Source organism: Sturnus vulgaris, chromosome 18 (assembly GCF_052056855.1).
Source record: "Sturnus vulgaris isolate bStuVul1 chromosome 18, bStuVul1.hap1, whole genome shotgun sequence".
NCBI lineage: Eukaryota > Metazoa > Chordata > Aves > Passeriformes > Sturnidae > Sturnus > Sturnus vulgaris.
The window spans coordinates 4,565,001-4,590,958 of NC_142260.1; the positions used below are offsets into that span (position 1 = coordinate 4,565,001).

Consider the following 25,958-nt stretch of genomic DNA (forward strand, 5'->3'; position numbering starts at 1 on the left):
CTGGATCCGTGGCTGTGCCATGGAATCAATCCGGCCCTGCTGGGCCGGGAGCTGAGGTGTTCCCCCCGCCTTCATCCGTGACCCCCCTGTGCTCCCCGTTTGTTCCAGCTGCTGCACTGCACCTGCTGGCCCTTTCTTCTTGTTCTTCTTCCCTTTCTTCCTTTGGTTGAGCTGTCGGAATGCCTCTGCAGCCTTCTGGAGCCGGGCGACAAACACTTCGATGTCATCCAGGGTGCAGTTCAGGATTTGCTGTGAGGACAGAAACCCAAGGGACCAACATGAAAGCGAGCCTGGGCTGTGCACGGCTGAGAGCCTGAATCCCACAGTGCATTACCTGGCAGAATGCACCCAAGTGGGCAATCCAGGCATGAAATGCAGCCCAATGCATCCCTTTGCAAGCACAGAGCTGCTGGGTTGGCTGTGTGCTGTTCTTATCAATGTGACAAGTGACCCCTGCTAATGGACGGCTGGAAAATAACCCAAATGGGATGGGGAGGAGGAGAGCTGGAATCAGCAGAGCTGCCTCAGGTCAGAGGACACTGTCACTGATGCAGTGATGGGGACTTGCTTTTGGCCACCTTATCTTTATGCATAGCAGGTATCAATTGGAAAAAAGCCCAGATGATGCATTACATGTCTGCTCATGGAGAAGCCCCTTACTCCCTGCCTCTGCTCCTGCCCATGGACTGTGCAGTGTCCCTGTCACCCACCGTTTCCTTTTCAATCTTCTGTGCTAACATGGCACGGGATTCCTCATGGTCGTGAGAGCCAGAGCTTCGTCGGTCATAGTCTGCAAACAAGGGAGAGAAAAATAGGTTTACTATCAGAGGTTGGAAATAGGCTCCATGAAAGGCAAGGATCCATAGGATGGTAGCTCCCAGCTTGAGTGTTTGTTCTGGGTTGTGAGGGCATCTCAGGAATAATGTTTGTAATAGGTGCTAAATCCCAATCATCCTGCAAAAAACCCAACCCTGAGGCACCTCCCAGCTTCCAGAAGCCAGACGCCCAGTGCAGGGGGGATATTCCAGCAGGAACAATCACTGGGGTGGCCCCTCGTGCAAAGCAAATGGTGTCAGCTCAGGACAGAGGCTTGGAAAGGACACAGCAAATCTGCTGAGTGAGAGAACTGGGGAGGCAGTTTCGGCAAAGGACCATGACAAGTCCAGAGCATCTGTAATTGTGGGAATGAGGTGCCCCATTGGGACAGGTTTTGTAGGAAAAGCATTTTGTGGAGAGGGGATCTCGGCAAACAGGTATCACTCAAGGATTTCTCCTGTCATCTGCTCTCCTGCCAGGCTCTATGCACTCAGAGCCAGAAATCCTGCCTGGAGGAATTCCCAGCTCTGCTGATGTGAGCACCCTTGGAAGGGCAGAGGTAAGAGGGGCTGCTTTTCACCAGAATAGAGATGTTTATTCACGGTTCAGCTCAGAAACAGAGATATTCCTTTTATGATGCAGAATTAGGCCTGAAATAAGTTCTCCATTCAGCAGCCAGAGCAGTTGCTTGGCTTCTGAAGCCATCACAGCAAAGGAGTGTTTTGGATGTGTTATGGTATCCTATTATGTGTTTTCCTTCAAACTAGAAATGAAGGTGGTAGGATAGGCAGGGGTAAAAAATGCTTACAGTTTGTTCATAACTTTGATCTTTTGTCAGAGAAAGAGCTTGTTTCTGTCGCTAGGAATTTAATTCTGTTACTTCTTTCTCCAAAGGAAAATACCAAGTTTTTTCAAGCCAACTCAAATGGGCTGAAGTCAGGATGGTTTTGGAATCAGTCTTTAAATGAGCACATAGAGGGGTAAGTTCAGATCTGTATTTCCACACTTCACAAGAATTCATTAAAATTTTCAAGGATGAAATCTTGGCTTCTGTGAAGTCAGCAGAGCCAGGAATTTCTCTTTCTGACCAAATGTCTTGTCTGCACATCTTAAGATCACTAATGCCTGGTTCAAATTTCATGTGATGGCTTAAGAGGGGCTTTTGCTTTTTTGGCATTTCTGTATCCCCCAAATAAGGATGTTGTTACAAGGAGTTTCTGGGAGCTTTTATTTGTTGAGCAGAAGGTGCCCAGTGGGTACACAATTTATTTTCATTACAGATCACTTCAGGAAGGTTGGCTGGCTGGATTAATTAGTCTCCCATCCCCAGGACAGACTTCCTGAGTGCTCCCAGTACCTGGATCATGCTGGGAAGGAGGTGCCACCCTGTTCCTGTTCATTGCTGAGCCTCGCATATCATGCTGGATCGGGATCGGAGCCGGTCCTTGAGGTGGAGGGAGGATGGATTGTCTCTGCTTGATCTTTTCCTGGTTTGCCCTACAAGAAAAATGACACAGAACAACCCCATCAGTGTCTGCAGATCCAGTGTCCAAGAGACTGGAGTGTGACTAAACCACTGGAAACAGGGGTTTTATTGTTGTTGTTGTTCCCAGCTGTATCCTGCAGCACTTACTTGAGTGTCTGTGGCCGTATCTTCTTCCCGTGCTTGTGGTCTGCCAGGGCACTTTCTATGTCCTCATGAACCATCTCCGCCTCAAGGATAAAACAGAGAATTTTTAAGGGCTTGGCTTTAGGAAGGATTGGAGGAAAGGGGAAGGGCAGACAGCAGGAAGTGTTTTGCTCTGTTTCACACCAAGCAGGAGGGCTCTGCTCACCTCCACCTCATCACAGTTGAAGAAGTGGATGTCAGGTTTGTGCTGCTCAGAATCCTGACACACGAGCAGGAGGATGGAGGAGTAGCGCATCTGATTGAGCACTGTCTGGCAGTGCTGCACTGTCGGCAGGGGGAAGTCCTCCAGCTCCTCCTGCAAGAGAAGGGGGAAGGTGTCAGGCCATGGGGAACTATTAAACTGAGAGGGAATGGTCCTGTGCAGGAACTCCTGGGTTCACTGGGCTGATCTTCCTTAGTTTATCATTGCTAAAACCATTCTGTTCCTACGCTGCAGGGCTGACTCTAATCCAGGAGAGGGTTTTGTTTGGTAGTGATTAACCTTTGTTTGTGTTCCTTAGAATTTGCCCTCTCCCATGCAGAATGGAAGGGGCACTCACTGCACCCCACACTTCAGTCTGGGGCCAGTCCCAGGCTCCAGGTACCTGTGTCTCACAGTCCAGCAGCCGGATGGACTTGTCGTTCACTTGCAGCAGCATCTCCTGTGTCCAGATCTTCTCTTTGGAGTTGAGCAGGATGAGTTTCCGGATCGCATCATCCACTGTTGTGATGGACTCACTCTTGTCCATGATGAAGGTGGCCAAGTGCTGAAGTTGGGGAGAGAAAGGAGATAAAAACAGGTGGAAAATGTTTATTGGGGTGTGTGAATCAGTGATGAAAGCATCTCTAGAGGCTTCAATTACTGCTTGTAGTTTCTCAGAGCTCAGGCATGAAGGCATTGCTGCACAAAACAGTTTTGGTTGTTGGTACCAGCCTGGTCGTGGCAGTGAAAGATTTGGATTTCATAATGGATTTTCATAACCAGTTTCACCACTTGCATATTGCTCTCATCAACTCCAGCAGCTCTGATCCCCATCCAGCAGGGCAAATGCTTCACACACACGAGTTACTCCCCAGGTCCCTCTGAACCTGGCTTGGAAGTAGAACTATGGCAGTCAAACTAATGCTTTGCTTGCCAAGCGATAAAAGCATTTGTGTTTTGCTTGTCTTGTGTAGCAAACCTGCTTGTGTGGGATTTGTGCCAGGCAAAGAGCTCACACAAGCCATGAGCAAGTGTTGGTCCTCTGTGCCAAGTGGCATCCATACAATGTGTGGGGTCCCATGCTGACTGTAGGAAAGGATTTTTTGCTGTTTTTCTCTGTCCTGCTCTGTGGCTTTGCTTGGTTATCCTTGTTATCCTACCTCCCTTCACCTGTCCTGTAAACCCAGCACATGCTCTTCTCCCATCAGCCAGGCTTCCCTGCTGTCCTCCCCTCCTTTGCTGCCCATGTGTGCACTTGGGCCAGGAGCAGCTCAGCTACAGCGTTACCATCCAAGCTGCTTTCCCATCCCTCCTCCAACTGCACCCTGAAGCATGTGGTGATCCAAGCCTTGCACTTGGCACCTGTATGTACACAGTTTGTGTAATGGGGCAGCACTTGCAGCTTTGGCGTGCTCCTGGGGCTCCATGGGAAGGGAATTGTGGGCAGGGAGGCAGCTGTGGAAAGGAGATGTGTGTCACATCCAAATGCTGTGTGCCCACCAGCAGAGTGGGTGAAGGCCACTCCAGAAGTCCAGGTGAGTAAGTGCTGCTCCCTGTGCATGGAAGAACCGGTTGTGTCTGCCAGCAGAGGGGACTGCAAGGCAGGAGAAGCTGGGACTCAGCAGCAAAGTTGTTTGCCCAGTGGTTGTCCCTGGGGCAGTGACGGCACAGCCAGGCCACGTGTTCGGGTGATAGCAGGGAAGGAAAAGAAACTCAGGAGGGGAAAGGAAATGGTTCTGTTTCAGCTTGTTCTTTTGTTGCCCTGTGTTCTCAGTGAGAAGGGAAGGGGAACGTGCCTGACTGTCAAAAAGCAGCTGAAGCTTTTCCCTGTCATTACCAAATTTCTCCAGTAGAGAAAAGCAGGAGGTTTTTAGATGGATAAGTTACTGGCCTGACCAAGACATCTGTGCAGTCCAAGGGCCTGCAACCCTTGGAGGCTTATTGGGCCAGATCCCAGTTTTTTTCTCTTGTCCCTGGAATATTGAAGGCCTATCCACCAGCATGACACTCTCATCCTGGTTTCCTTGCTCAGTAGGGTACAGAACAAGCACTTCAGCAGCAGTGGCTAAGGTGGAGAGCCAGGAGCAGATTAACCCCTGGAGCAGAGACACTCAGGTGCTGCAGGTAGAGCTGCCCTGGGGGGCCAGGGATAGCAGTGTGGCCACCCCAAAAATGGTCATGCCAGGCATTCGGAGTTTGTGGGGAGGGCAGCAGTGAAATTCTTGCTTCTCTTTGATGCACATATCCTGTAGTCTGATTTCAAAGCAAAAGCTGGAAAAATGGGAGGTGTTTTAAAGCAAGTCCTACATTGATAGGAAATTTGTAGTAACAGCATGAGTTTTGCCTGGCTTTTCTCCCTTTGATCCCATATCCTCCTGCCTTCTCCCAGTGATCAGACAAAACCTTTTTAGGCATCAAGTAGCTTCTTTCTGGTGCTGATGTACTCATGAGCTGATTCAGTAACCCAGAGAGGGTTGTGTCCACAGCTGGCATGTGCATCAGTGGGGCATGGAGGAGGATGAGAGAGTTGTTGGGAAATAACTCCTTTCTCCCTGTAAAAGCCCAGGTAAATGCAAAGTGGGAAGCAGATTAAGAGGCAGCAAAAGCTGATGCTGATCCAGCATGTCCCGCTGTGGGACTGGAACCTTGGAGAAGCTGTGGATGTTGGGGTCTGACACAGAGCAGGTGGACCCCAGAGGGATGTGTGCACTCAGAGCACAGTGCCTTGGATGGTTGTGAGGATGCACAGGCAAGAACTGGTGTTGCAGTTGGCCCCACACAAGGTGGATGCAGGGAAAGGCTCAGGTTTAAAGCACTGGTAGACCTGACTGGCAGAAAGTGTCTAAACATGCTCTTGGGCATTAGGGGTATATAGGGTTTGTGGTGGCCCATTTCCTGTTAGATGATTCCCAAAGCCTGGTGGAAGGAGCAGAGAAGAGGACAATGCAAGCCCTATTCCTGTGTTCATCAAGCAAAGGTATGGGGTGAGGCACTGTCTAAACAGAACTCCTGGCAGGTGTGTGAGCCGAAAGCTGAGATTAGCAATGCAATCACGAATGAAAACACGCTGGGTGTATGTTACTGTAATTGTAAAACACTGTGTAGGAAAGTATTTGCCAAGTCAGGTTTGTCTGTGCAGAGGTGACAAGCCCTCTTCTTTCAGAGCACTGAGAAGAATGTGTTTACTCAAGATGACAGGCATTTTTATCTGTTCTATTATTTTATCCACCATCTTTACAAGCTTCATAAATTCCTTTGCTGTTTACTGTTCAGTCAGCTTGCACGGAGGGGAAGCTATTTGTCTGATTCGATCATTAGAATATTTTTCTACTTTCCATTTTCCGTATATATGGGTGGATTGAGAGGGAGAAGCTTGCTGGTGTCTTTGTTTTATCCCTTAAAACCCCTTTTCTTCCAGATGGACATTCAAATACAGCAGCTTTTACTAGAATGGGCAGCGACTCCATCCACCATTAAACTTTGATCACATTACTTCAAAGGGTGTAAAATGCCTCCCGTGAGGAAACTACATTCTATCTCACTGCCTGCCACCACAATCCTGCTTGCCTTGGTCAAAGTTCAGGGGAGAGACTCACAAATGGGTGGCTTATGGCATAATTAATGAAGAATTCATTTACATGTCACCGTTTAAAGTCCCTTCTCTGCATCCATGAGTGACTTCTGAGCTGCTGAGTTGATTTCTCCGATGGAAACCAGGACCTCTTTCCAAACAGGCACTAAATGTAGGCTTTTAAAGAGCCCCATCTCCTAAATATGAACCTCAGGAAGCATTCTCCTGTCTAGCCTTGCTCAGTTTTCAGTGATGAATGGCCCCACGTCCTCACAGAGTCCTGCACCACCAAGTTTTGTTACAGGAATTGCCAAGCTCGGGATGGCCGGGCTGGCTTCTCTTTTTGGGGTGGGTGTCTGTGGAAGTGGGAGATGGATTTGGCCTATTGCCTGTCTTTATGAAGGTGTTTGTGTTATGTGAAAGGACACAGTAGCTGGGGAGAGCTGAAAGCTGATCATCTACGTGGTCTCTGCTTTTGGAAAGCTGAGTTCCAGTAACCACCATGGAAATTCTGCTTTTAACCTGTCTGTGCTGATCAGAAGGGTTTGAAGCACAGGGTGACAGGAGGGACAATATTTCCTGCTCTCCTTCAGACACAGAAGAGGGAGAAGATAAAACCTTCTCCATTACTGCCTTCCTTGTACAGAATTCCATTTATTTTTTCAAATCTTTTTTTCCTTCCATTCTCCTCTACTCAGTGACTTAAGACTTTAATGGTAAGGAGGTTCCCAACTCCCCCTTGGCCTCCTAACGGTCCAGGACACGGGGAACACACTGCACTAATGGCACCTGCCACTGACCTTGGCCTCTCAGCCCCTTAGCACGCCATTGCATGTGTGTGTGCTCACCTGGACGTGGTACTGGGAAGTCTCGTGCATAATGACGTTGGAATTGGAGTATTTTTTCCTTTGTTCTGTAAGAAACAAGAAAAGAAGCATTGGTTGTTATTCTTTGGATCTGAGAATTACAACTCTCAGTCTTTCTCACAGTCCCCGAGTTTCCAGCCTGGGCTCCGCGGGCGTTGCCAGCAGGTGTCTCTCCAGAGCAAGCGTTGCCTTTCCTTGAGCTTTGCCTTGGCGATTTCACCTATCTCCTTGGCCAGCCAAGAGCTTTTAAATCGAGCTCCTCTTGGTGCACTGGGCTGAGCACAGCCCTGCCCACGGCTTGGGGAGCGTACTGAGCACCTGGAGACATCCCAGCGATAAGGATCATGAAAAGATGCCACTGCTCTTCTTTGGAGCCTGGCAAGGGTGGGTAGAAGCTAATTCAAGCTGCTTTCTAAAGCTTTTTAACATTTATCCTAACAGTCTTTAGGCTGTGCCTTCAGCTTGGCAGGACACACGAGTCAGGGCTCTGAGCCCGTGTCTCATACATCAATAGCACCAGCTCGGAGGTGGAATGAGGATGGTTCTGGGGAAAGACCTCAGACAACCAGCCCAGCTCCCTGCTCAGCCATTCCAGAGTGACCTTGAGTAAACAAATTAACATTGCAGCGCAGCCCCTTCCCACCTCAGGCTGGCAGGAAAGGCTCAGTGGCACTTTCTGGTTGCTGGGGGCTTTAATTGCAGTCTGTCCTACTTGAAATGTGGGGCAAGGTCTGGGGTAGGGCACAGGCAGCGCATCCCACAGGGATTCGGGACTGATGTGAGGCACTTTTTTCCTCTCAGTAACCTCAATTTCCTCCCCGAGCATTTCTCATGTAAATAGATGACACTGATGGAAATGAGAACACCGCATTCGTGTGGGATGGAGACAGATTTGGTTTTTAAGACATCCCATCCCCTCCTTTTCCAAAGGGAGTGGAAAAGGCTGAAGTGGGTGGTCTGGAAACAAAGGGAGTTTACATTCCGACAGGCAAATGTCTCCAGCCCTGAGAGGAAGGGTGCGGAGCTGAGCTGGGAACTGGTAGTCCCTGAGGGAGGGAAGGAATACCAGGGGGATGAGGTTTCCAGTGGGAGGCTAGCACAGGTCTGTGTTCCTGGTAGGAAAATAGACCATGGAGCTGTAGCAGTGGTCAGGGCAGCAGCTGGTTGCCCTCGGACTCTCTGATATCCCTTTCAATGCCTTTTCCCCTTTCTCCAAGCTCACAGAAGCTGCACATGTCGCAGTCAGGGAAGATCTCAGTATCCACTGCTGAGAAAATATTCAGAGAAGCCCTTGGAAGTTTTGGCGACTGGCCAAAACCTCAGAACTCTGCATAGCCCAACTTCCCATCATCTGCACTCAGTGAGTGCAAGGAAGCAAAGGCCCCTTTAGCCCTTTGCAGCCTTGTTCAGACAGCAGCAAGCCCTGGCACAGGAAGAAATGCAGATGTTTCCCCTCCCTCTGTTGATTTTTCCCTGGGGGAATTTCTGCATTACCTCCAGGAGTCACAGAACTAGAACAAAGTGCCTCTGTTTTGTCTCCCGATGTCATTCAAGTGATGTCCCAGAAGCTGCCCAAGGCAAGAAATGGGGTGTTTTTGCATGTTCTCCTGAAATCCCTTCTGTCTCCTTGGCTTCTACCTGGTCCCCACACCCATGGAAACTTTTATTTTTGTGTTTCCTGCTGGCATCCGCAAGTAAGACCATGAGGTCTGGAACCAGCCAGATTTTCTGGGGACAGCAGGGTGCCTTCTTTCCTAGTGCTCAGTTTTGATTTAAACACAGGAAGAATTAAAGATCCAGGTTGCAGATCATGAAAGGGTCAGGTTTTGGCCACATCTATCCAAGGAGCGTGGGTGCTTTAAAGAAAACGGGTGTTTTTTGGTTTATTTACTGAAAACAATGTGGTGAAACGCTGCAAGGCTTTCCAAGACACATCAGTATTTGTCTTTGATTAAATCTGGCTCTGGTCGGGCTGATCAAGCTCAAGGATCAAAGCTGATCCCAAAATGCTTTTAGGAAGAAGTTCTTCCCTGTGAGGGTGCTGAGGCCCTGGCACAGGTTGCCCAGAGAAGCTGTGGCTGTTCCATCCCTGGAAGTGTCCAAGGCCAGTTTGGACCAAACTTGGAGTGACCTGGAACAGTGGAAGGTGTCCCTGCCCATGGCAGGGGATGGAATGAGAGGGGTTTTAAGGTCTCTTCCAGCCCAAACCATTCTGGCATTCTGTGAATGATGCTGCTGGCAAAATCTGTGGCTGTTTGACTCCTCCAGCAAAAGGGATCCTTTCCCTTGCCCAGGTGAACTCCCTTGCCAGCCATACCTCAGAAGGCAGGTCAGCTGTCCTGTGTGGCTCCACCCTGCCCTTCTGCACAGCCTTGTCCCTGACCTGCTGAATTTTGTATGAGTGCATGCTGGCCTGTTAGCAGCAGCAGCAGCAGCAGCAGCTCATTTCCTTCATTTCCTCCCGTTTCATCTGACACCTCACACCGGGACACTTGGCATTTCTACAGCGTCCTGCAACAGGACCTCGGCACCTTCAGGTGTCATCCAACCCCTAACCTGGCCCCAGGATGTGGAGAATTTGCATAATCCCCATGTGATAGATGAGCATTGCAGGAATATAGTGATGATTTCCCCAAATAAGCTCAGACACCCATCTGCACCTGTGTTTATCTCCTGCCATGACCTTCAGAGTCTGTGGCAGTGAAGGACTGGATATAACACAGGCAAGGGCAGGGAGAGCTCCAGGGCTGTGGCACCAGTACAGCAAACATCCACAGGTGAAAGCTGGCATGAGCACACAGTGACCACCACTGTCCTTTTTCCCTTTTGTCTGCCAAGAGAGCCAAAGAGATGAGAAAACAATACAGCTTTGTCCTGCCTTTTTCGTGTCTGACAAGGAAAATCCCAACTCGTAGCATGGGTATCCTGGCAGGTGCTGGTGGGATCCTCTGTGGCCTGAGGAGCAGTTGTGCTGATCCCAGACACTTGTTGTATGTATGGGGTGGGGAATCCAGAAAGCTTTGAATGCCTTGAGCATGGTAACATATGGGACATGCACATCCTCTGGTAAATTGTCTCATCTCTTGCCTCTCAGTGTCAGGCCCAGTGATCCCTAAGACAACTGTCTGAGGGAAAAAAATCCCTATAAATGGTTCTTAAATGGAATTCACGTCAGTTTTCTCCTAACCAGGTAGCTTTAATCTTCCCTCATACCCAAAGGAGTGGAGAAAATGGCAATGAATGTTATTTACCACTGGTATCTTAGAGATAAACAGTGCTGTGGGAATGGCACTTCCCACTAGCACCAGTGAGGAAATGGGAAGATCTGAGACCACTGCAGAAGTACAAGATGGTACCTGAGGGCTCAAAACAGTGCTGGGCTGAAATCCCAGTAATAATACTAAAATCTTGGCTGGCAGAGAAAAGAGTCCTGCTTTATGTTAGGGAGTGGAAAGGATGAAAGAATGTAATAAATGAGGAAAAAAAGCAGGATCGATGCACATCCTGGTGGGCTGGGGTTATCAGCTTGGTCCAGGAAGCCAAAGCACATCTTTAGTGCCAAGTTCCCTCCCCATTTCCATGCAAAACCTTATTTAGCAGGGAGCTGGGATGTGGCTGCGAATGCTCCATTCAGTGAGCACAGGAGATCAACTAGTGGGATAAACTGCCTGTGGGACCAGTTTACAGCTGGGATAATTGGCAGTGCTGAGCATTGCCAAGAAGGGCTGGAGCAGGCTTGTCTTTCTCCGTGCACAGCCTCTGTCAAGCCAGAGGGGCACAGCACCCCCAGTACAACCTGCCAGTGGCCCCTGCCTCCCCTCCAGGCACATCCTTCTCTGATTAATTAGTTTTACCACCACAGGATCCTACCTCATCCTCCCTGTCCCTCCCTACATTTGTTTATGTTGCTGGGCAGAAGGCATAGCAGAAGACAGGGAGATGTATGGACAAGTACAGAGCAGTCTGTGAGGAATGAGAGGTATTGGATTTGTTTTCCTTGCCAGTGCCATACTGAGGACCTCTCCTCCGTTCCCTGAATCACACTGCTGACCTCCCCCGCCTCCACATCCAGTACAGCAGCCTAAGGGAAGCCCTGGTGGTTACTTCTGGAGCTTGCCAGTTCCTTATATAATCTTTATGTTATCTATACATTACCTAGCAGTGCACATGCTGTTTACAGGAACTTGCCAGCACAGCATGAGCTGCTCTGTGCCAAACGACAGGTCAGGACCAGCCTGCTGAAGGGAAATGGGGCAGCAAATGTTCTGTGTGCTCATGGCAGCCACAGAAACCTGCCAGGCTAGCTTACAGAGCAGCAGTATGGAATAACCTCCATTCCGGGATCCCAGCACCTGCCAGGTTCCTGCTTCCTTGCCAGGTAGGAGGATGGGATGCTCCAGGTTACCCAGGGTTAATCACGGTTTTGGTTTTGGGCCTTGCGCTGACCTGCTGTAGCTGAGCTCCCAATGGGAAAATCTGCAGGTCCTGCCTTGCTCCTTCCCTGTTCTCTATAGCCAGCACAGAGAGAGCTCCATTTTGGGATATCTTTGCAGTTTAGGGAGCATCGCGCTCCCTGCGTTTGCTGTTAGATCTGTGGTACTTGCTGAACTGCTGGAGCTGGTCTGTACCAGTGCCTGTGGCACTGGGAATGTCTGCTCTCACTCATGGCTGCTGCGTGCAGATGGATCTGGAAGCTCTTGGACTGAATGAACAGCTCTCATTGAGGTGTGAATGGGCTGTGGCAGCAGGGAGCAGCGGCTCCGGGTTTCACACTGCTGAATTCCTGCTCGGCACGCTTCATACTTGCCACAGTTCAACCTCAAGTGCTCACATTCCTGGTTTATTAGCTGAAGACACAACCCACTCTAGGAAAGCAAATAAAAACCTGGCGCAGCTCCTGGGTTGTGCAAGGACTGAGTACATGGAGGAACAGTGTGTGTTTGTGTTCAGTGTGTCTGGCGGCACGGTGTCCACCGGGCTGCTTGGAGCAGGAGAATCAGGGCATTGATGAGCTATAGTTCACCGGTAGAGATATTCCCTTTTGCCTTTACAACCAGACCTGGAAGAAACCTGCCAAATTATTATTCACCAAAAAACCCCAAGTGGTGTTTTCTCAACTTTCTGTAGCTGGTAACAACATTTTTTGAATGTCAGAACATAGTAAGATTGAGGGAATCCTGATTTAATTAATTCACTTTGACTCTTGAAAAAAATTCATAATGAAAAGTTCCCCCTCTTTTTTTATTGTTATTTTTATGAACTACCACAACTTTAGTTCCCAAGCTACCTGGGCATATCCAAAACCTCATTTCCATTTAGGAAAAGGTTCCTCTGTGTGAGCTCACATAGAAACAAAGAAAAAGGGTCACTGGAGATGCTGAGCAGCATCAGAGGTGGGAGATCCCTCTCCACAGCATCCCTGTCACTAACTGCCATCCCAAACTCCTGGCCAGCAGCAGCTGGAGCAGTGTCTGCTCCTCCCAGTAGCTCCAGTCAGGGCTGAACTGAGCCAATGTGTTCCCTGTCTCACCCATCACTGGGGCTTGATCTACAGGAACCAACAGGATTGTCAGCTTCACTTTTTCTTCCAGCCCTTTTTCCAGTTGGTGTATTAAGTGTCCAAGGTGCTGAATAAAAGGGTCACCCACACATGCAGTGTCAAAGGGGATCAGGGTAATCTCAAGCTGGAATCTTGGGTGGGAAAGGGGAAGTGAAGAAGTGAGCTGGAATGGCACTGAGGGAGCAGTGGGGAAGGACAAGGGAGTTATTCAGGGCTGGCACCAGAGGACCTGAGGAATTAATGGCCTGGGCAAGAAGGCTGGATCTCTGCTGAACCTCAGGCTTTTTCTCCAGTATGATGAAACCTTTAAAGACATGACAGTGAGTGGCATTGTTCAGATGTTGCCCAATTCCCTGTGGATATAGGCATGGACATGGTCCTCTTGACCTAGCAGTGTGGCTGAGCAGGCTTGGGTTTAGCCACTGCTCTTGCCAGGGTTGTCTCTTGCAGACAATACCAGTGTGTGTTAAATCCTGCACAAATCCTCTCCTAAAGGTTGTGGGGAAGGAACGGTCCCTCCGTGCTCCTGCCAATAATGATGTGACAGCCATGTGGCCTCCAGCTGGAATTGTGAACAAGCTCATGGTTTGGGCAGGATGTGGGAGAGCCAGCAGCAGGGAATTAGTCTGAGCACTGTGCTCAGGGCTGGAGGGTCTCATCTCAGAGACCTCTCCATGTGGCTGGGGCTGGAGGCCCCACAGGGATACAAGGAAGGTTTGTGGAGACCCCCAGGAGCTGGTTCATGATCATTAAATGTAATTTACTCCTTCTCCATGGGTGTGTTCTGCCTGGCCAGCACCAAGCAGCTGCCTGTGGCTCAGGGGTGATGCTGGCACCAGTGGAGCCTCTCTGCCCCAGGGAGATGATCCCTGTCCAGGGCCACACTGGGCAGGAAGTGGCTCCTCTCTTTGTGCCAGTGCCTCGTGTCCTGTTACAGCGCCGCAGCCTGGCTTGGGTTACGGGTGTGCAGTGTCAAGTGATTGGCGTCAGCACTGCGCTTCTCCAGCCTAACTCATTGCTCCAAAACCCCTTTTCCAGCCCTGTGCCCTATCAAGTCTGCCTCTTTCCCAGAAATGAGTGCATCCAGGATGGGTGGGCAGGCTGGAACTGGCTCGCTGGGTCTCACAGGCTTGGCGTGGGGGGCTGGAAGGAGGCTGAGCACTGCAGGGACAGAGAGCAGCCAAACAGAAACGAGCTGCTCCTCTCCACAACCCTACGAGAAATCACTGCAATCATCAAACCACCCTCAACTTCTGCTACACTGCCTAATCCATCAGGAGAGCCAGCCAGCGCTGTTTGACAGCCCTGGAAGCAGCTAAGGGGAGCACCTGCAGAAGCCCACCTGGAGTCACCTCAGAAAGGGGTGGCAGCAGCTTTCCTGCTGTGGGAATTGCTGTGCAGAAATGCTTCCTGCCAGTCCTTCCCATGGGTTCTGCTAGAGCCTAATTTCCCCCCCACAGGTTTTCATCTGGGCTCAGAACAGACGCCCGTAAGCAGAGAAGCAGACTAATTTATTTATGGTGTGCATTAACATTTATTCAGCTGGTAGCTGTGTGGGGAGAGAGGTGGCAACCTGAGAGGGGCCAGCCATTCCCTGCTGCCAGCTGAGGCAGGACTGCTCCCTGCAGCCACAGACCCCTCCAGAATGTGGAGCTGAATGAATGTGGTGCTGTTATACTAAGGGGGGAGGAAAGGATGAGTGTCCTGTTCCCATGAGAGCCAGGAAACTCCACTGAGGATGGCAGAGCAGCTGGAAAGCATATCAAACTGTGGTAGGGACAGAGCCAGGGAGGGTATCTTGGGGCTTTAAGCCTGTGTCGTTGTAGAATTCCCTTTGGTCATCTCTCTGTATCCCTTTGTGCTCACCACAGTGAAGAATACACGGTGGCAGGCAACGTATTTGGTGATCAAAGCAATTTCAGCAGGCCAAGTGTGGCACCAGAGCCTTCCCCACCCATCAGCATCTGTGTGTCTTGTGAGGCTGTGTCCTGTGAGGACCTTCACACTGTGTTCAGGAGTCCCCCCACAGTGAACCTCCATCTTCACTATCCTGTGCACAGACTGAAGCTGCTGCTTTGTTCCAGCCTTACCATGACAATTTTAAATATCCCTCTTCAGGGTCTCCCCTGAGGTGGGTTTAATATTCCCAGTAAGTCCCTGTTGATAATGGGGACATCTTGGCCCATAGGTAGCACTTGTGTACCCACAGTTGGCACCCCTGTCGTGTTAGGCCAGTATTACTGTACAAAAACATCTTTAGAAAGCTAAATCTAAGGCCTTGTTCACCTAGAAATAATATTTAGACACCTGTGTGCATTGGAGCTGTCATAACTCAGAGAGCTTTAAATGAGTGGATGCCTGTGTGCTGGGAATTTGGGAGTCACTGCACTCATTTCTTGGAGGTCTGGCAGTGTACACAGGCTGAGGGTCCAGTCTGATCGCACTGGAGGAAAATGGAAATATGGAAAGTCTTTTCAGCTCCAAATTTCCCTCAGCAGCCTTGTAATCACATAATCAAGGCCAGCTCGGCTTGGTGTGATTTGTTTCATTATGAAACATAATTCTCCCTGGAATTTTGTTCTTGCTCACCCTCTACCCCTAAATGTGCCAACTCACAGAAGAAATTAATGCTGGGAGATGGAGGATGTAAGTGGGAAAGGGACCAAGACATTTAAATATTGGTTTACACGTGCTGAATGCCCTTTGCTGAATTAGCGGGTGGGTTTCAAGTGCTGCCAAGCAAAATCCCTCTGGATGTGCTCATGCCAGGAGCTGGGCTGGCCAAGAGGCACTGATCTGTACAGGGAATGCCTGCAGAGCTCATTCTGCATTTCAGTAGTGGCAGGGAAATAACAGGCAGCTGCTTTACTCCTCCTGAGGATTTGACCCAGGGACATACAGTTCTTATTTCAGGTTTGCTGGAATTTGGTCAGAGAGGTCCCAGCCCTGGTGAATTTGCTTTTGAGGTGTGTTCATACAAAAAAATGTAGAAGATGAAATTCTATGTTGAAAAGTGCTTATTTGAGAGCTGTGTTTGTTTCCAAGGCAGTCCGTCAGCCTTTCCCTGCACTGGCTTTTGTGGCACAGGATTGAGGGGTGCTCCCTGTGCCATGGCACCATTAGATCTCCCTCTGGAGAGGGATCCCATGGGTGCCAGCCTGAAAATCTGCTTGGCTTTAATATCGTTGTGAGCTCCCAGTTCATTTTCACACATCTCTGTAGAGCTGTTTACCTGGCAGCTACAGCCCTCCTGCCCCTGACAGGATGTGCTGCAGTGTCAGTGCACAGCCAAAGCAATGTGCACTGCCTTGGAGGCAGGACGAGTTTGTCTGCACTAGCAGCCCTCTGTGCACCCCAGATTTCCACACCTCATCCTCTTGCTTCTTTATCATGTGTCTTTCCATCTCCAGAAGTGACTGACACAGTTCAAACCCCTGCTGCCCACCCTGCAGCATCCAGGCCACAAACAGCCCAAATTTCTGCTCTGCCATTATCCTCATGTTTCATTTCTGGGAAGCTAACTGATGTTAACAATGGCTTTGTTTAGTAGTAAATACAGCCCCTGCCATCCCACTTCTTCCCAGGCGAGGTTGATCTCTCTGGACACTGCTCCAGGCCACTCCACATGCATAAACCTCCAGCCAAAACCCTCGGGCAAACAGAGTTACTTCCCAGGGACAAATAAACCACCTTCATAGCTGCCGAGGACAATCTCTGATCAAATAGATCTCCAACGTGAAGCACACACAGCCTGTTCCTTCCCAATTAAACATCAACCAGGTAAATCCACAGCTCTCAGGTGGGAGAGCTGGCAGGCTTGGACTCCCCAAAAGCTGCTTGTGTTACCCCAGACAACCCTCAACTTCTTACCCAGGAAATAACTGAGGAAGGTGATTTCTCACATGGTTTATGCTTGCTCTGGCCACCCCAGAGGCCACATTTTCACCTGGGGTACTTGGATCTGATGAGATCAGGAATAACTGTTATTGATACCTAAATGTGCTCAACCCAAACAAGCTGCCTCTTGTGTGCACAAACACCCATCCTGCCCATTCCCTGCACTTTCAAAGGGCCAAAGGGCACGGAATTTTCATGGTTCACTGAGTAGTTACAAGAGGATAATGATTAACCTGATGAGGACAGTCTTTCTTTTGTGAGGCCCTTTATCAGGTGATCTTGCTAACAGACCTGGGGAGGATCTGGGTAGGGGAAGCAACGTTCTGTTCCTGCAAAATCCCTACTGTCCCCAGCGTGGGAGGTGTCAGCACAGATGTGAGGTGTGTTTTTGCTGCCAGGTCAGCCCAGCCTCTTGCATACAGAACTCTGGAATCATGTGGCTCCCATTGAGTTCCAGCCTAAAGCTCCCCAACATCCACACGGAGCTCTCCAGACGTGCCTTTGCCATGGGAAACTTTGGGTATGTTTGCAGGCACAACTCACCGTACAGGTCCTTTGCACTCAGCTTGGAGGCTCCCTCGGCTTTGCCCATGCTGCCACTGGAAAAGAAAGAAGGTGCAAATCAACCAGCAGCTCCCAAATATTTTTAACATCAGTTTTCATACAGCAGCTCTGCAGTTGCTCAGAGGGACCAGCCCTTCCCTTCCATGCAAAGCATTTCCTCGTGGGCTGTGCCAGCGGCTCCCTGTGCAACCCTACCTGTTATCCACACCACAGGCACATGTCACTGAACCCAGTGGTGGAAACAGGACACGGAGCAGCCCAGCCAGGCCTGTCCCCACTAGAGTTACCTTCACAATGTCCCCTGGAAGGACAGCACTCCAGAGGGGTTGGGTTAAGGACAGCAGCTCCCAGTGTGCCATAAGTGGGGTTGTTACAGGGAGACCCCTTCCCTTTTATCCCTGAGTCCACCTGAACCTGAGGCAGTGCAAGACCCAAGGTGATGATCCCTTCTCAATGGACATGTTGGAGAAGTATCCCTTGAAGGCAGGTGCTCGGATATAAAATATATCCCATGTAAGAATGTGGGAGGGTGGAATTGGATGTAAACAATTGAGTTTTGGGGCATCAGGTCTCTAAGCACCATATGTGGAGTCTGGGTTTTGAATAGGAATGAGCACCCAGGAGATAACAGAGTTTCCTCTGGCAGAGGAGGTTCCAGGCAGCATCTGAAGCGCTGTGGTCCAGCTGTCCTGCATGGAGCAGTGAGCCCACGGGTGCCCAGGGGTTGCTTTGTGCTCTGTCACTGTGTCCCCTTGAGGGCATGCAGTGGTTCAGGTGCTCATACCCGGTGCAGGAAGGAGGGAGAGAGCTGGTGGCTCTGGCTCCATTGGGTTGCCATGGGCTGCTGCAGCCCGAGGCTGCAGGTGGAGAATCTCTTGGTGTCCCCCTGCTCTCTCCACCTAATGTGCCATTACCAAATCCCAGTGCACAGGGCAGGTGATGTGTGAGGCAGTGCCAGCCTGTGAGATGCCCAAGAGGGGTGAAGCAAACAGCAGGGACTTTGGGGACGAGTGGGACTGCTTGGAGTATCCCCTGAACGGTAGGAAGGAGTGGTGCAGGAAGATCCTTACTTTAATGAGCCGGGGTTGCTGCTGAGGGATCCCTTGTGACTCATGTTGCTTCACAGGCCAGGCAACTGCAGAAGAGGCACAAGAGACAGGGTCAGTGGTTATAGAACAGGCTCTCAGGTGATTTATCCATATGCATCCTGCCCTCCCTGCCTCCAAGCTGGGGTCTTCAAGCAGATGGAGCAGTCAGGTGAGCACAAAGGTGTTTCCTCCCTGCTCTCAGTCACCTCTCACAGCTCTGACCTAGGCTGAAGATGACACATCCCTGGATGCTTTTTCAAAACCTACTTCCACCTCTCCCTCTTGCCCTTCCATTCCAGGCACACCCCAACTTTGTGGTGTTCCAGCACATCTTTTCCCAGCAGCACTGTCCTGCCTAAGGTTAAACAGGGACTGAGGTGGCCTTTGCCTCCATGATTTGTCCCAGATCCCTGTGCCCATGTGCTCGTGGCTGTGTGTCCCAAGTAATTTTTCATGCCTAGAGTGCCATTAGCTTTTGTTATGTGGTAATTTTAAGCTTTACACCAGCTATTAAAGTATCTTTACAAGGAGATTGCCCACATAGAGAAAAATAGGATAACTGAATGCTGCTCCACTGGCAGCTCAAGGATGAAGGAAAACGTACTGCAGTGAGTGGTTACTGAAAGGCAGACCAGGATCAGCACCGATTATTTTACTCTTCTTTCCAATGAGAATTAGAATGTGGGAGAAGATGTGAGAGAGATCCAGGCACTGTTCTGACAGCAGAACTACAGAGGAAGAGAAACAAAACCTGAAAACAAGACATAATAAGATCTCAGGGAATGATTTGTTTTGGTATCCAAGCCCTTCACCTTTGCTCCGTGTGTGAGCTGAAGGGAAGCCAAGGCAAAGTCCTAAAATATTTTTAAATCTCTTTTGGAAAGTTCAGGGGCACTTCTGTGCCTGGGTCAAACCCTGCTTATCTCATGGTATGGTTGTCAGAATTAGAAGGTTTTGAAATACTTGTTGCTAGCCTAAAGGAAGAAATTCCTCGGTGTCCTCAATGGGATTTCCTGCAAGGGAACTGCTGAGTGTGCTTGGCATGTGCCAAGGGCTGCCATGACAGCTGTGGGCAGGCAGTGGAGCTTCCTCCAAGGGTTTGTCTTCACTGAATCTAGGCTAAAGTGTGTGCAATCCCCAGGGAATACTTTGGAGTCATCCCTGACACCTGGGATTTCCCCTCTGGAGGCTGACTATCTGCTGCAGGGCTTGTTGTGTCATCAGCAGAGCTGCCCTAGATTCCTTACGTATCCGTATTTATTCCTCCTGTTGGAACACTTGTGGTATTTTGCTCTGTGTGTTTCACCCGGAGGTGAGGGCAGAGACAGTTTTCTCACTGATCTTATCAGAACTGTCAGTGGGATGTCAGAGGGATGCATTTATGGGGATGTTGGTGAAGTACTTGACTGTACACAGACTGCATGGAGAACCCCAGCAGGTTTTAGGCTCAGCCTTACAACTTTCAGCCTGTTTTCTGTCACAGTAACACTCTCAGCATGGAGGCACTGCTAGAAAGGACTTTCAAGTGCATTTTAGTCACTAGTATGTTAAACTTTCCCTTTTTTGTCTCTCTTGTGGTTAATACTGAAATTCCTGTGCACACCTATAAGAGGTATAAATTCATATCCACATTAGAATAGAAACTTGGTGGTCTGCCAACCCCTCTGAGTGTAATAAAACCTATCCCTGTGCCCAAGCTTGGGTACCTGTGAATTTTTCCTCTGTTAATAGCTGTCTGCTGGTTTCCTTTTACAGTCCTCAAACTGTTCCTATCTCCTGGATCTCTTTGTGCATTAGCATAAGATACCTGGAAAAGAGAACTTGGGCTCTTAAAAACCCCTCTCTGCTCTGTTTACTCTGCACCACCCAACCACTTGAGTCCCACAGCTGATGATAGCTGGGAGTGTTTCTGCATATTAGTGTCATATTTCTGGATCCTTTTCTCTTATTGCCCCAGGGCCATGTCTTAATGTACTGAAATCCAGATTACTCCAGCAGGAATGTGTCACCAAGCTTGGCCCATGGAGCTCAGACCAGGTCCCAGCCCCAGCTGTGAAGCACCAGGAGGAACCAGGGATCCAGCTAAGGTCACCCTGGTTATTATTTCTCCTTCCTAAGCTGTGTCCAAAAAATAAACCTCTGGGATCTGCTCTGTGAGGAGCTCACCTGGTGTAACCCAAGGTGGCTGCTAGAGGTGCAGACTCCATGGCAGTGGCAGACGAGTCTGGCTTCACAGGTGAAGCAGGACCAGCCCTGAATTCTTCATCTCATGGTGGTTAATAAAGTACTGATGGGATCAGCTGGGCTCCCCAAATGATAAGCTAACCTGGAAGGCTGTCCTCTCTTCCAGGGTGCCTGTGTCCCAAAGAGGCCATGACACTGGAAGCAGTGCATATACCTGCCAAGTCAGCAGGTCCTTATCATGCCAGGCTCCGTTTTCTTTGTTCATTTCTGCTATTTTCCTATTTGCCCTTTGCTCAGCTCTCCCCACTGCATTCAGGCTTGGCTGTGCTCGGCCTTGTGTTGGTCACAGTGAGGGCGTGGTGCGCTGGCCAAGTGAAACCAGGATGGAGCCTCATGCCAAAGCTTTTAATTCTGCATTAATTGCCCACTATTAATTGAATCTGAACTGGAAGCCTGCAAGGGGGAAGGGCACGTTCCTAAGGGGTTGGAGACTTTCTAATGAATCTGCTAAATCAAGAGGCAACTGGACTTGTGAAAGGTGAAGGAGGGCTAAGAGCACTTCAGCTGAAATGTGGAGAGAACCAAAGATAAGAGATGAAGCTGTGGGCTGGCCTTCCTTAAGTTCTCTCCCCTTGGGAGCATCCTTAAGAGCTCCCACAGTCTGCAGCCTCACCCAGATGTTGTCTTCCTTCTCCCTGCCCTGATTAGAGGGTTCTGATCTCCCCTTATCTCCCAGCAGGTGTGGCTGCTGCCTCCTCCTTCCCCAGCAGGAGGAGCATAGGAAGGGAGGCGAGACACAAGTGTCACCATGTCACCATGCAACGTGTGGCTGTGCAGGTGGTACCTTTGACTCAGCCTAATCAAAACCAATTTCAAGACCATCACCCATTCTTTTGCTGGTGCAGGGCAGTGTCTCTGCATGGGTCACCAAGCAAGGCAGCTGAGCATGGTGTGGAATGAGATACAGACTCCAGGAGCTAAGCCAGGCTCAAATTCAGTCTGCTGCAGCTGGAGCAACTACAGGGAAACTAAACCGCATGGCTAAAGCCTGGCACCTTGATCTGGCCCAGGCCAGGAGGTCCCAGAGGGACTTAGGGAGGCCAGCACAAATCAGTGCTGAAGGCCATCAAGGTGGGTGAAGACACGTTGTACTTTAAAGCACAGGAAATCCCACCCCCTGACTTTCCGGCCAGTCTTATCCTTGGAGGTCAAATATCCTCTCCACGACACACGGAGCCGTGACAGGAGCCTGGCATTGTCTGCACCACATTTCTGGACTTTTATAGCAAATGGAAGCTGGCCATGCATTGTTTTGGCTTTCTCTGAGTCTCTTTGAAGAGAGAGCTGTGACATTGATACCTCTTCTCCAAGGGTGGAGAAACACTTTGTGAAGGGAAAGAGTCTTTCTCCTCTCTGGGCTGATCTGTGCTATTGTTGTACTTTATTTTTATTAGGTATAGTTGTCCCTTATCTGCTGTGGTCAGACTTCTTATAGGGCACGGAAAGGACATGAAAAATTCTGGATTTGGGTAAAGATTGGACAATGTGCAAATGTGAAATACTAGTGGGGTTTTTAGGGCTATTATTATTATTATTATTATTATCATCACCATTAATAACAGCAGCATCTGGTGTTTATGTGTTTTTCTCTTTATGGGTCTAAGACCTATAAGACTGAGACTGGGTTTGTTGGTATCAGAGAGTATTAGGATGTGATTGTAACAGCAGGGACTTATGCTGGTCAAAATAGAACAGTTTTTGCTGGAACATTATAAAAACATGGCAAAGCCCCCAAAAACCTTAAGCTAAGTGACCTAGGAGTAATAGCAAGTTTTTTCCAACCATGTTCTAACCCAATTCCAACAAACTTTGTTCTGTGTTTCCATCAGTCATCCCACCAAAATCTGCCTAGGGCAACAGGACTTCCAAATTCCCCATCAGCCGTGCTGAAGGGAGTCTCTGCACCCAGAGGTGATGGGGCTTGGGCACTGGTGAGATCTCTGGGATGGAAGCACCCCCTGGGATCCTGCCTGGGCTGAGGGGTCCGATGTAACCCTGCTGTCTGTGTGTGTATCCCGTGCCAGGGGGATGGGCCAGGCAGAAATGCTGGACCAGCAGCAGCCTTGGGAGTAACATAAAGCGTCAGGGAGAAACATGAGCTGGCCACCACACGATGTTATCTCTAAGACTTCCCAGGCCCACAAAGCGCCTCTGTTAGGGCTGCTGAGTGTTTTCCTACAGGAATGTCATGCTGGAGAAAGCTGTTTAATGGGCTGTGCTGTAAAGCTTCTTGGACTCACAGAAGAGCAAAGGGAGCACAGGCACTGTGGTGTTTGTGTCCTGCACTGCTCCTGCTCCAGACAGCTCCCCCAGCCCCTGGGACTATCCCACCAGTTCCCACAATCCATCCTACCCTCTCTGATGGTATGGAAGGAGCTCGCAGGTAGGGAAGGCCACAATCCTACATCAATCCACTAACAAAACAGCTTTTGGGCATTAGATGTGTGCTCAGGGCTCCTCATGAGACACCAAGAGTCCTAAATTCACACAAACTGGTTTAGAACTCTCAAAGTGGAGAGGGACCCCAGGAGCCTGTGTCTGACTTGAAAACTTCACACGGGTCTCTGGTCTGCTGGTCCAGCCTCCTGGAACCACCCTTTTCCTGCTTTGAGTTGCTTTTCTGAACCTGCCCATGAGGATGGCTTCAGGGCTCACCAGACGAAACTCAGGGTGTCTACCAGGAACATGCACTCATAAATAAAAATAATATTTGGGTTAGTCAGAAAGCATCAGGAAATGCAAATCCAGAGCAGAGAGGCTGACAACCAAACAGAGGAACAAGTAGTTGTTTCTCCTTGGAGAGGAAGCCAGGATCTTGTCCCATCCAAAATTTCCAAACCCTGTTTTTGCAAAATCAGGCCTTGGTTGTTCAGCAGGTTCACCAGTCTGTTTTAATGGTGGTGATTCCTGCTTTGGAAAGAGAGACACATGCAGATGACACTGCCTGGAGAGCCTGGTGGCTGTAAGAGTCCTCATTGTTATCTGTGTCGTTTGAGATGCCTTTACAGCACCCCAAGTTTGGGAAAGTGGCAAGTCCTCTGGTTTTTTTCTTCTTCCACCCTTTCATGTTACCTTTACAGTGACAGAGCCACTCGGGATCATGGATCCCTTTGGAAAGACATAAACCTATGGAAGGGGGGAGTGTGTGTGTGGAGCTCCAGGGTGTGTGTGGCATGTGCCACATTCCAGCAGAGGCAGTCCCCAGGTACAACCTGCAAGGTGTCTGAAGGAAACACTCCCTGCTCTGCACATCAAATTGTTCACATTGTGGAGATTCTCCAGAAGACAAGCACCTGGATAAATATAACCCAGCCCAACAGGTCTGGGCAGAGAGGAACCAAGTGTTCTTCAGCCTCCACAGCAGAAGTGGCAGCAGTTCATTTGGACTGAGGCATCTCTGACCTACAGCCACCCCTGTACCAGCTTCGGCAGACCCTGACCTCCCTCTGAATCCCATCTGGATTCCCTGTTGGTCTCCAAGGGGCTGAAATGGAGACTTGGGAGTTCAGAAACACAAACTGGCACTACAGAGCAAAAGTGCTAATATTTACAGATTCCTGATGGGAGATTCATGAACTACCTACAGAGAGAAAGTGTCCATGCTGATCCACAAACAGACCTTAATTTAGGTCTGGAGTCCAGTGGCACTGGAGACCCTTGGTGCCCACAAGCTGGAGCAAGAAAGGAAAGATCTGAACCAAAAATGACGAGCTTTTATATTCCTGCCAGAAAGTAAAACCTTCCTCCCAGAACTACAACCAAAAGCAAGTCTGGACAGCGCCCTGCTCTATAAATACCCAGGGAAAATGCACAAATAGCCACAGTCTCCAAGATCTTGGGAAAAAACTGGAAGCTGGCTCCACTACCCCCCAGAAAGACTTGTTTGCAGAATCCAAAGTCACAGCTCCTGGATTTACTCCTTTCCTCTCTGCTAGAGGAACTCTGTGGGAGATGGGAGGAAGGGAAACAGGGAGCAGGTTTGGGCTTGCTGTGTGTCTTGCCAGGGGTTCCAAGGTGAGCATTATCCATGCTTGGGCTGCAGTTTAGAAAGCTAGACAGCCAGGCACAGAAACAGCATATTAAATAATAATGGATGCTTCTGGAAAGATGGAGGGAGATGAATGAGCATTCCTTACATAAAACCTCATTTAATGGTTTAAATTAAAAGACCCCAGTTCAGAACTACCTGACTGGGAGAAAGTGTCATGTGAGTCACTTGTACTCCCCAGGAAGAAAAACCAGCATGACGTGCTTCCTCGGCTTCCTGGGAAGAGAGGAGTTTTGTGAGGAATTCTGTAGCTTTTTCCCCTCTGTCCTGTTTTTGTTTTGTGCCCACACCTTCTGTGAGCTAATCCTGTCCCTAGCACCACCCAGCTCCTGGGAGGTGGGAGCCAAGGAGCTGTGGGAGGCTGGAGCTGGCCCTGGGACTGTCTGGGCAGGATGCAAGGGGAAGGCTGGATGGCTCCAGTGCTGCCAGAACCTGTGGGTGTAGCATGCCTGGTATCCACAAAGTTTGCTGAAGAAAGCACTGGTGGTCATCATGCTGAAGGTTTCTCTGCCCTGCACCCTATTCACCTCCCCCAAAAATTATTCCTTTTCCCAGCCTGGTGCTGTACGCTGGGCACTGGTTCACCAGGAGCAAGGGGTTTAAAGCTGTGATTTTTAGACATGGGAAGGATTTCACACTGTTGACGAAAGGGAAGGTTTTTTTTTTTTTGTTCTATGTAAAAATCAGGACTCGGAGATCAGACCAGTAAAAATAGGGATTGACTCTGCCTGTGCATGTCATATCCCAGAGCAGGATGGATAATGGCTGAGCCCAGCCTGGAGGAGGGCATTGAATGGCCTCTATGCTCAGGAAAACACCAAAATCCTGAAACTGGCTGTGTACTCATGTCCCTGGCTGCAGGCACCAGCTCTCAAAGCTGTTCCTCATGTGCACCTCCTGTAGAGCTGGAATATTTCTCTGATGGCTTTTCCAAGCTCGAAGGCACCTGTGGAATAGCTGGGAGACTCAGTGAAAGGCTGGCACCAGTGGGAGTTGCAGACAGCCCATTCCTGGAAGTATCCAAGGCCAAGTTGGACAGGGCTTGGAGCAACCTGGTCTAAGAGAAGGTGTCCCTGCCCATGGATGGGACTGGATGAGTTTTAAGGTTCTTATCAACCCAAACCATCCCAGAATGTTTGAGGATGGGCTAAAACTGGGATGGAGTTGTGAGGGTTCCTGTTGTGCTCCCACTGGTTCCCGCAGTAATGTCACAGCTCTGATGGAGAGAAGCAGAGTGGAGTTTGTCATGGAGGGATTTCCAGGAACAAAGCTCATGACTGTCACATCCACGCTGGAACATGGTGCTCTGTTTATGCAAAGCACTCAGAACAAAACTGCTTCTTCCAGAAGCTTCAAAGCTTCCTGGTCAAACAGGGACCATGCTGATATCCCTTGGATATTCCTGGCTTGTCTGATGGGGATCAATCATTTCT

At 49.6% G+C, this 25,958-nt stretch overlaps 1 protein-coding gene and 1 long non-coding RNA gene across 3 annotated transcripts in view; one reads left to right on the plus strand and one right to left on the minus strand.

Annotated features, from left to right (window-relative positions):
* Positions 1-25,958, minus strand: part of EPS8L2 (EPS8 signaling adaptor L2) — a 46,362-nt gene that overhangs the window by 9,485 nt on the left and 10,919 nt on the right. Inside the window, exons 2-10 of the mRNA XM_014878830.2 lie at positions 18,216-18,280; positions 17,125-17,180; positions 7,107-7,171; positions 3,091-3,252; positions 2,652-2,801; positions 2,450-2,529; positions 2,174-2,313; positions 711-790; positions 123-249 (exon numbers count right to left, since the gene is read on the minus strand). Of these exons, the coding sequence (XP_014734316.2) occupies positions 123-249; positions 711-790; positions 2,174-2,313; positions 2,450-2,529; positions 2,652-2,801; positions 3,091-3,252; positions 7,107-7,171; positions 17,125-17,180; positions 18,216-18,259 (904 nt within the window). The 5' untranslated portion in view covers positions 18,260-18,280. The remainder of the gene's footprint in view (positions 1-122; positions 250-710; positions 791-2,173; positions 2,314-2,449; positions 2,530-2,651; positions 2,802-3,090; positions 3,253-7,106; positions 7,172-17,124; positions 17,181-18,215; positions 18,281-25,958) is intronic.
* Positions 1,295-2,272, plus strand: LOC148221707 (uncharacterized). 2 transcript variants are annotated; one of them, XR_015807555.1, is made up of 3 exons: positions 1,295-1,375; positions 1,711-1,796; positions 2,147-2,272. It is a non-coding gene; the product is annotated as an uncharacterized LOC148221707 (long non-coding RNA). The 2 variants fall into 2 exon arrangements; XR_015807554.1 differs by having other exon boundaries at positions 2,097-2,228.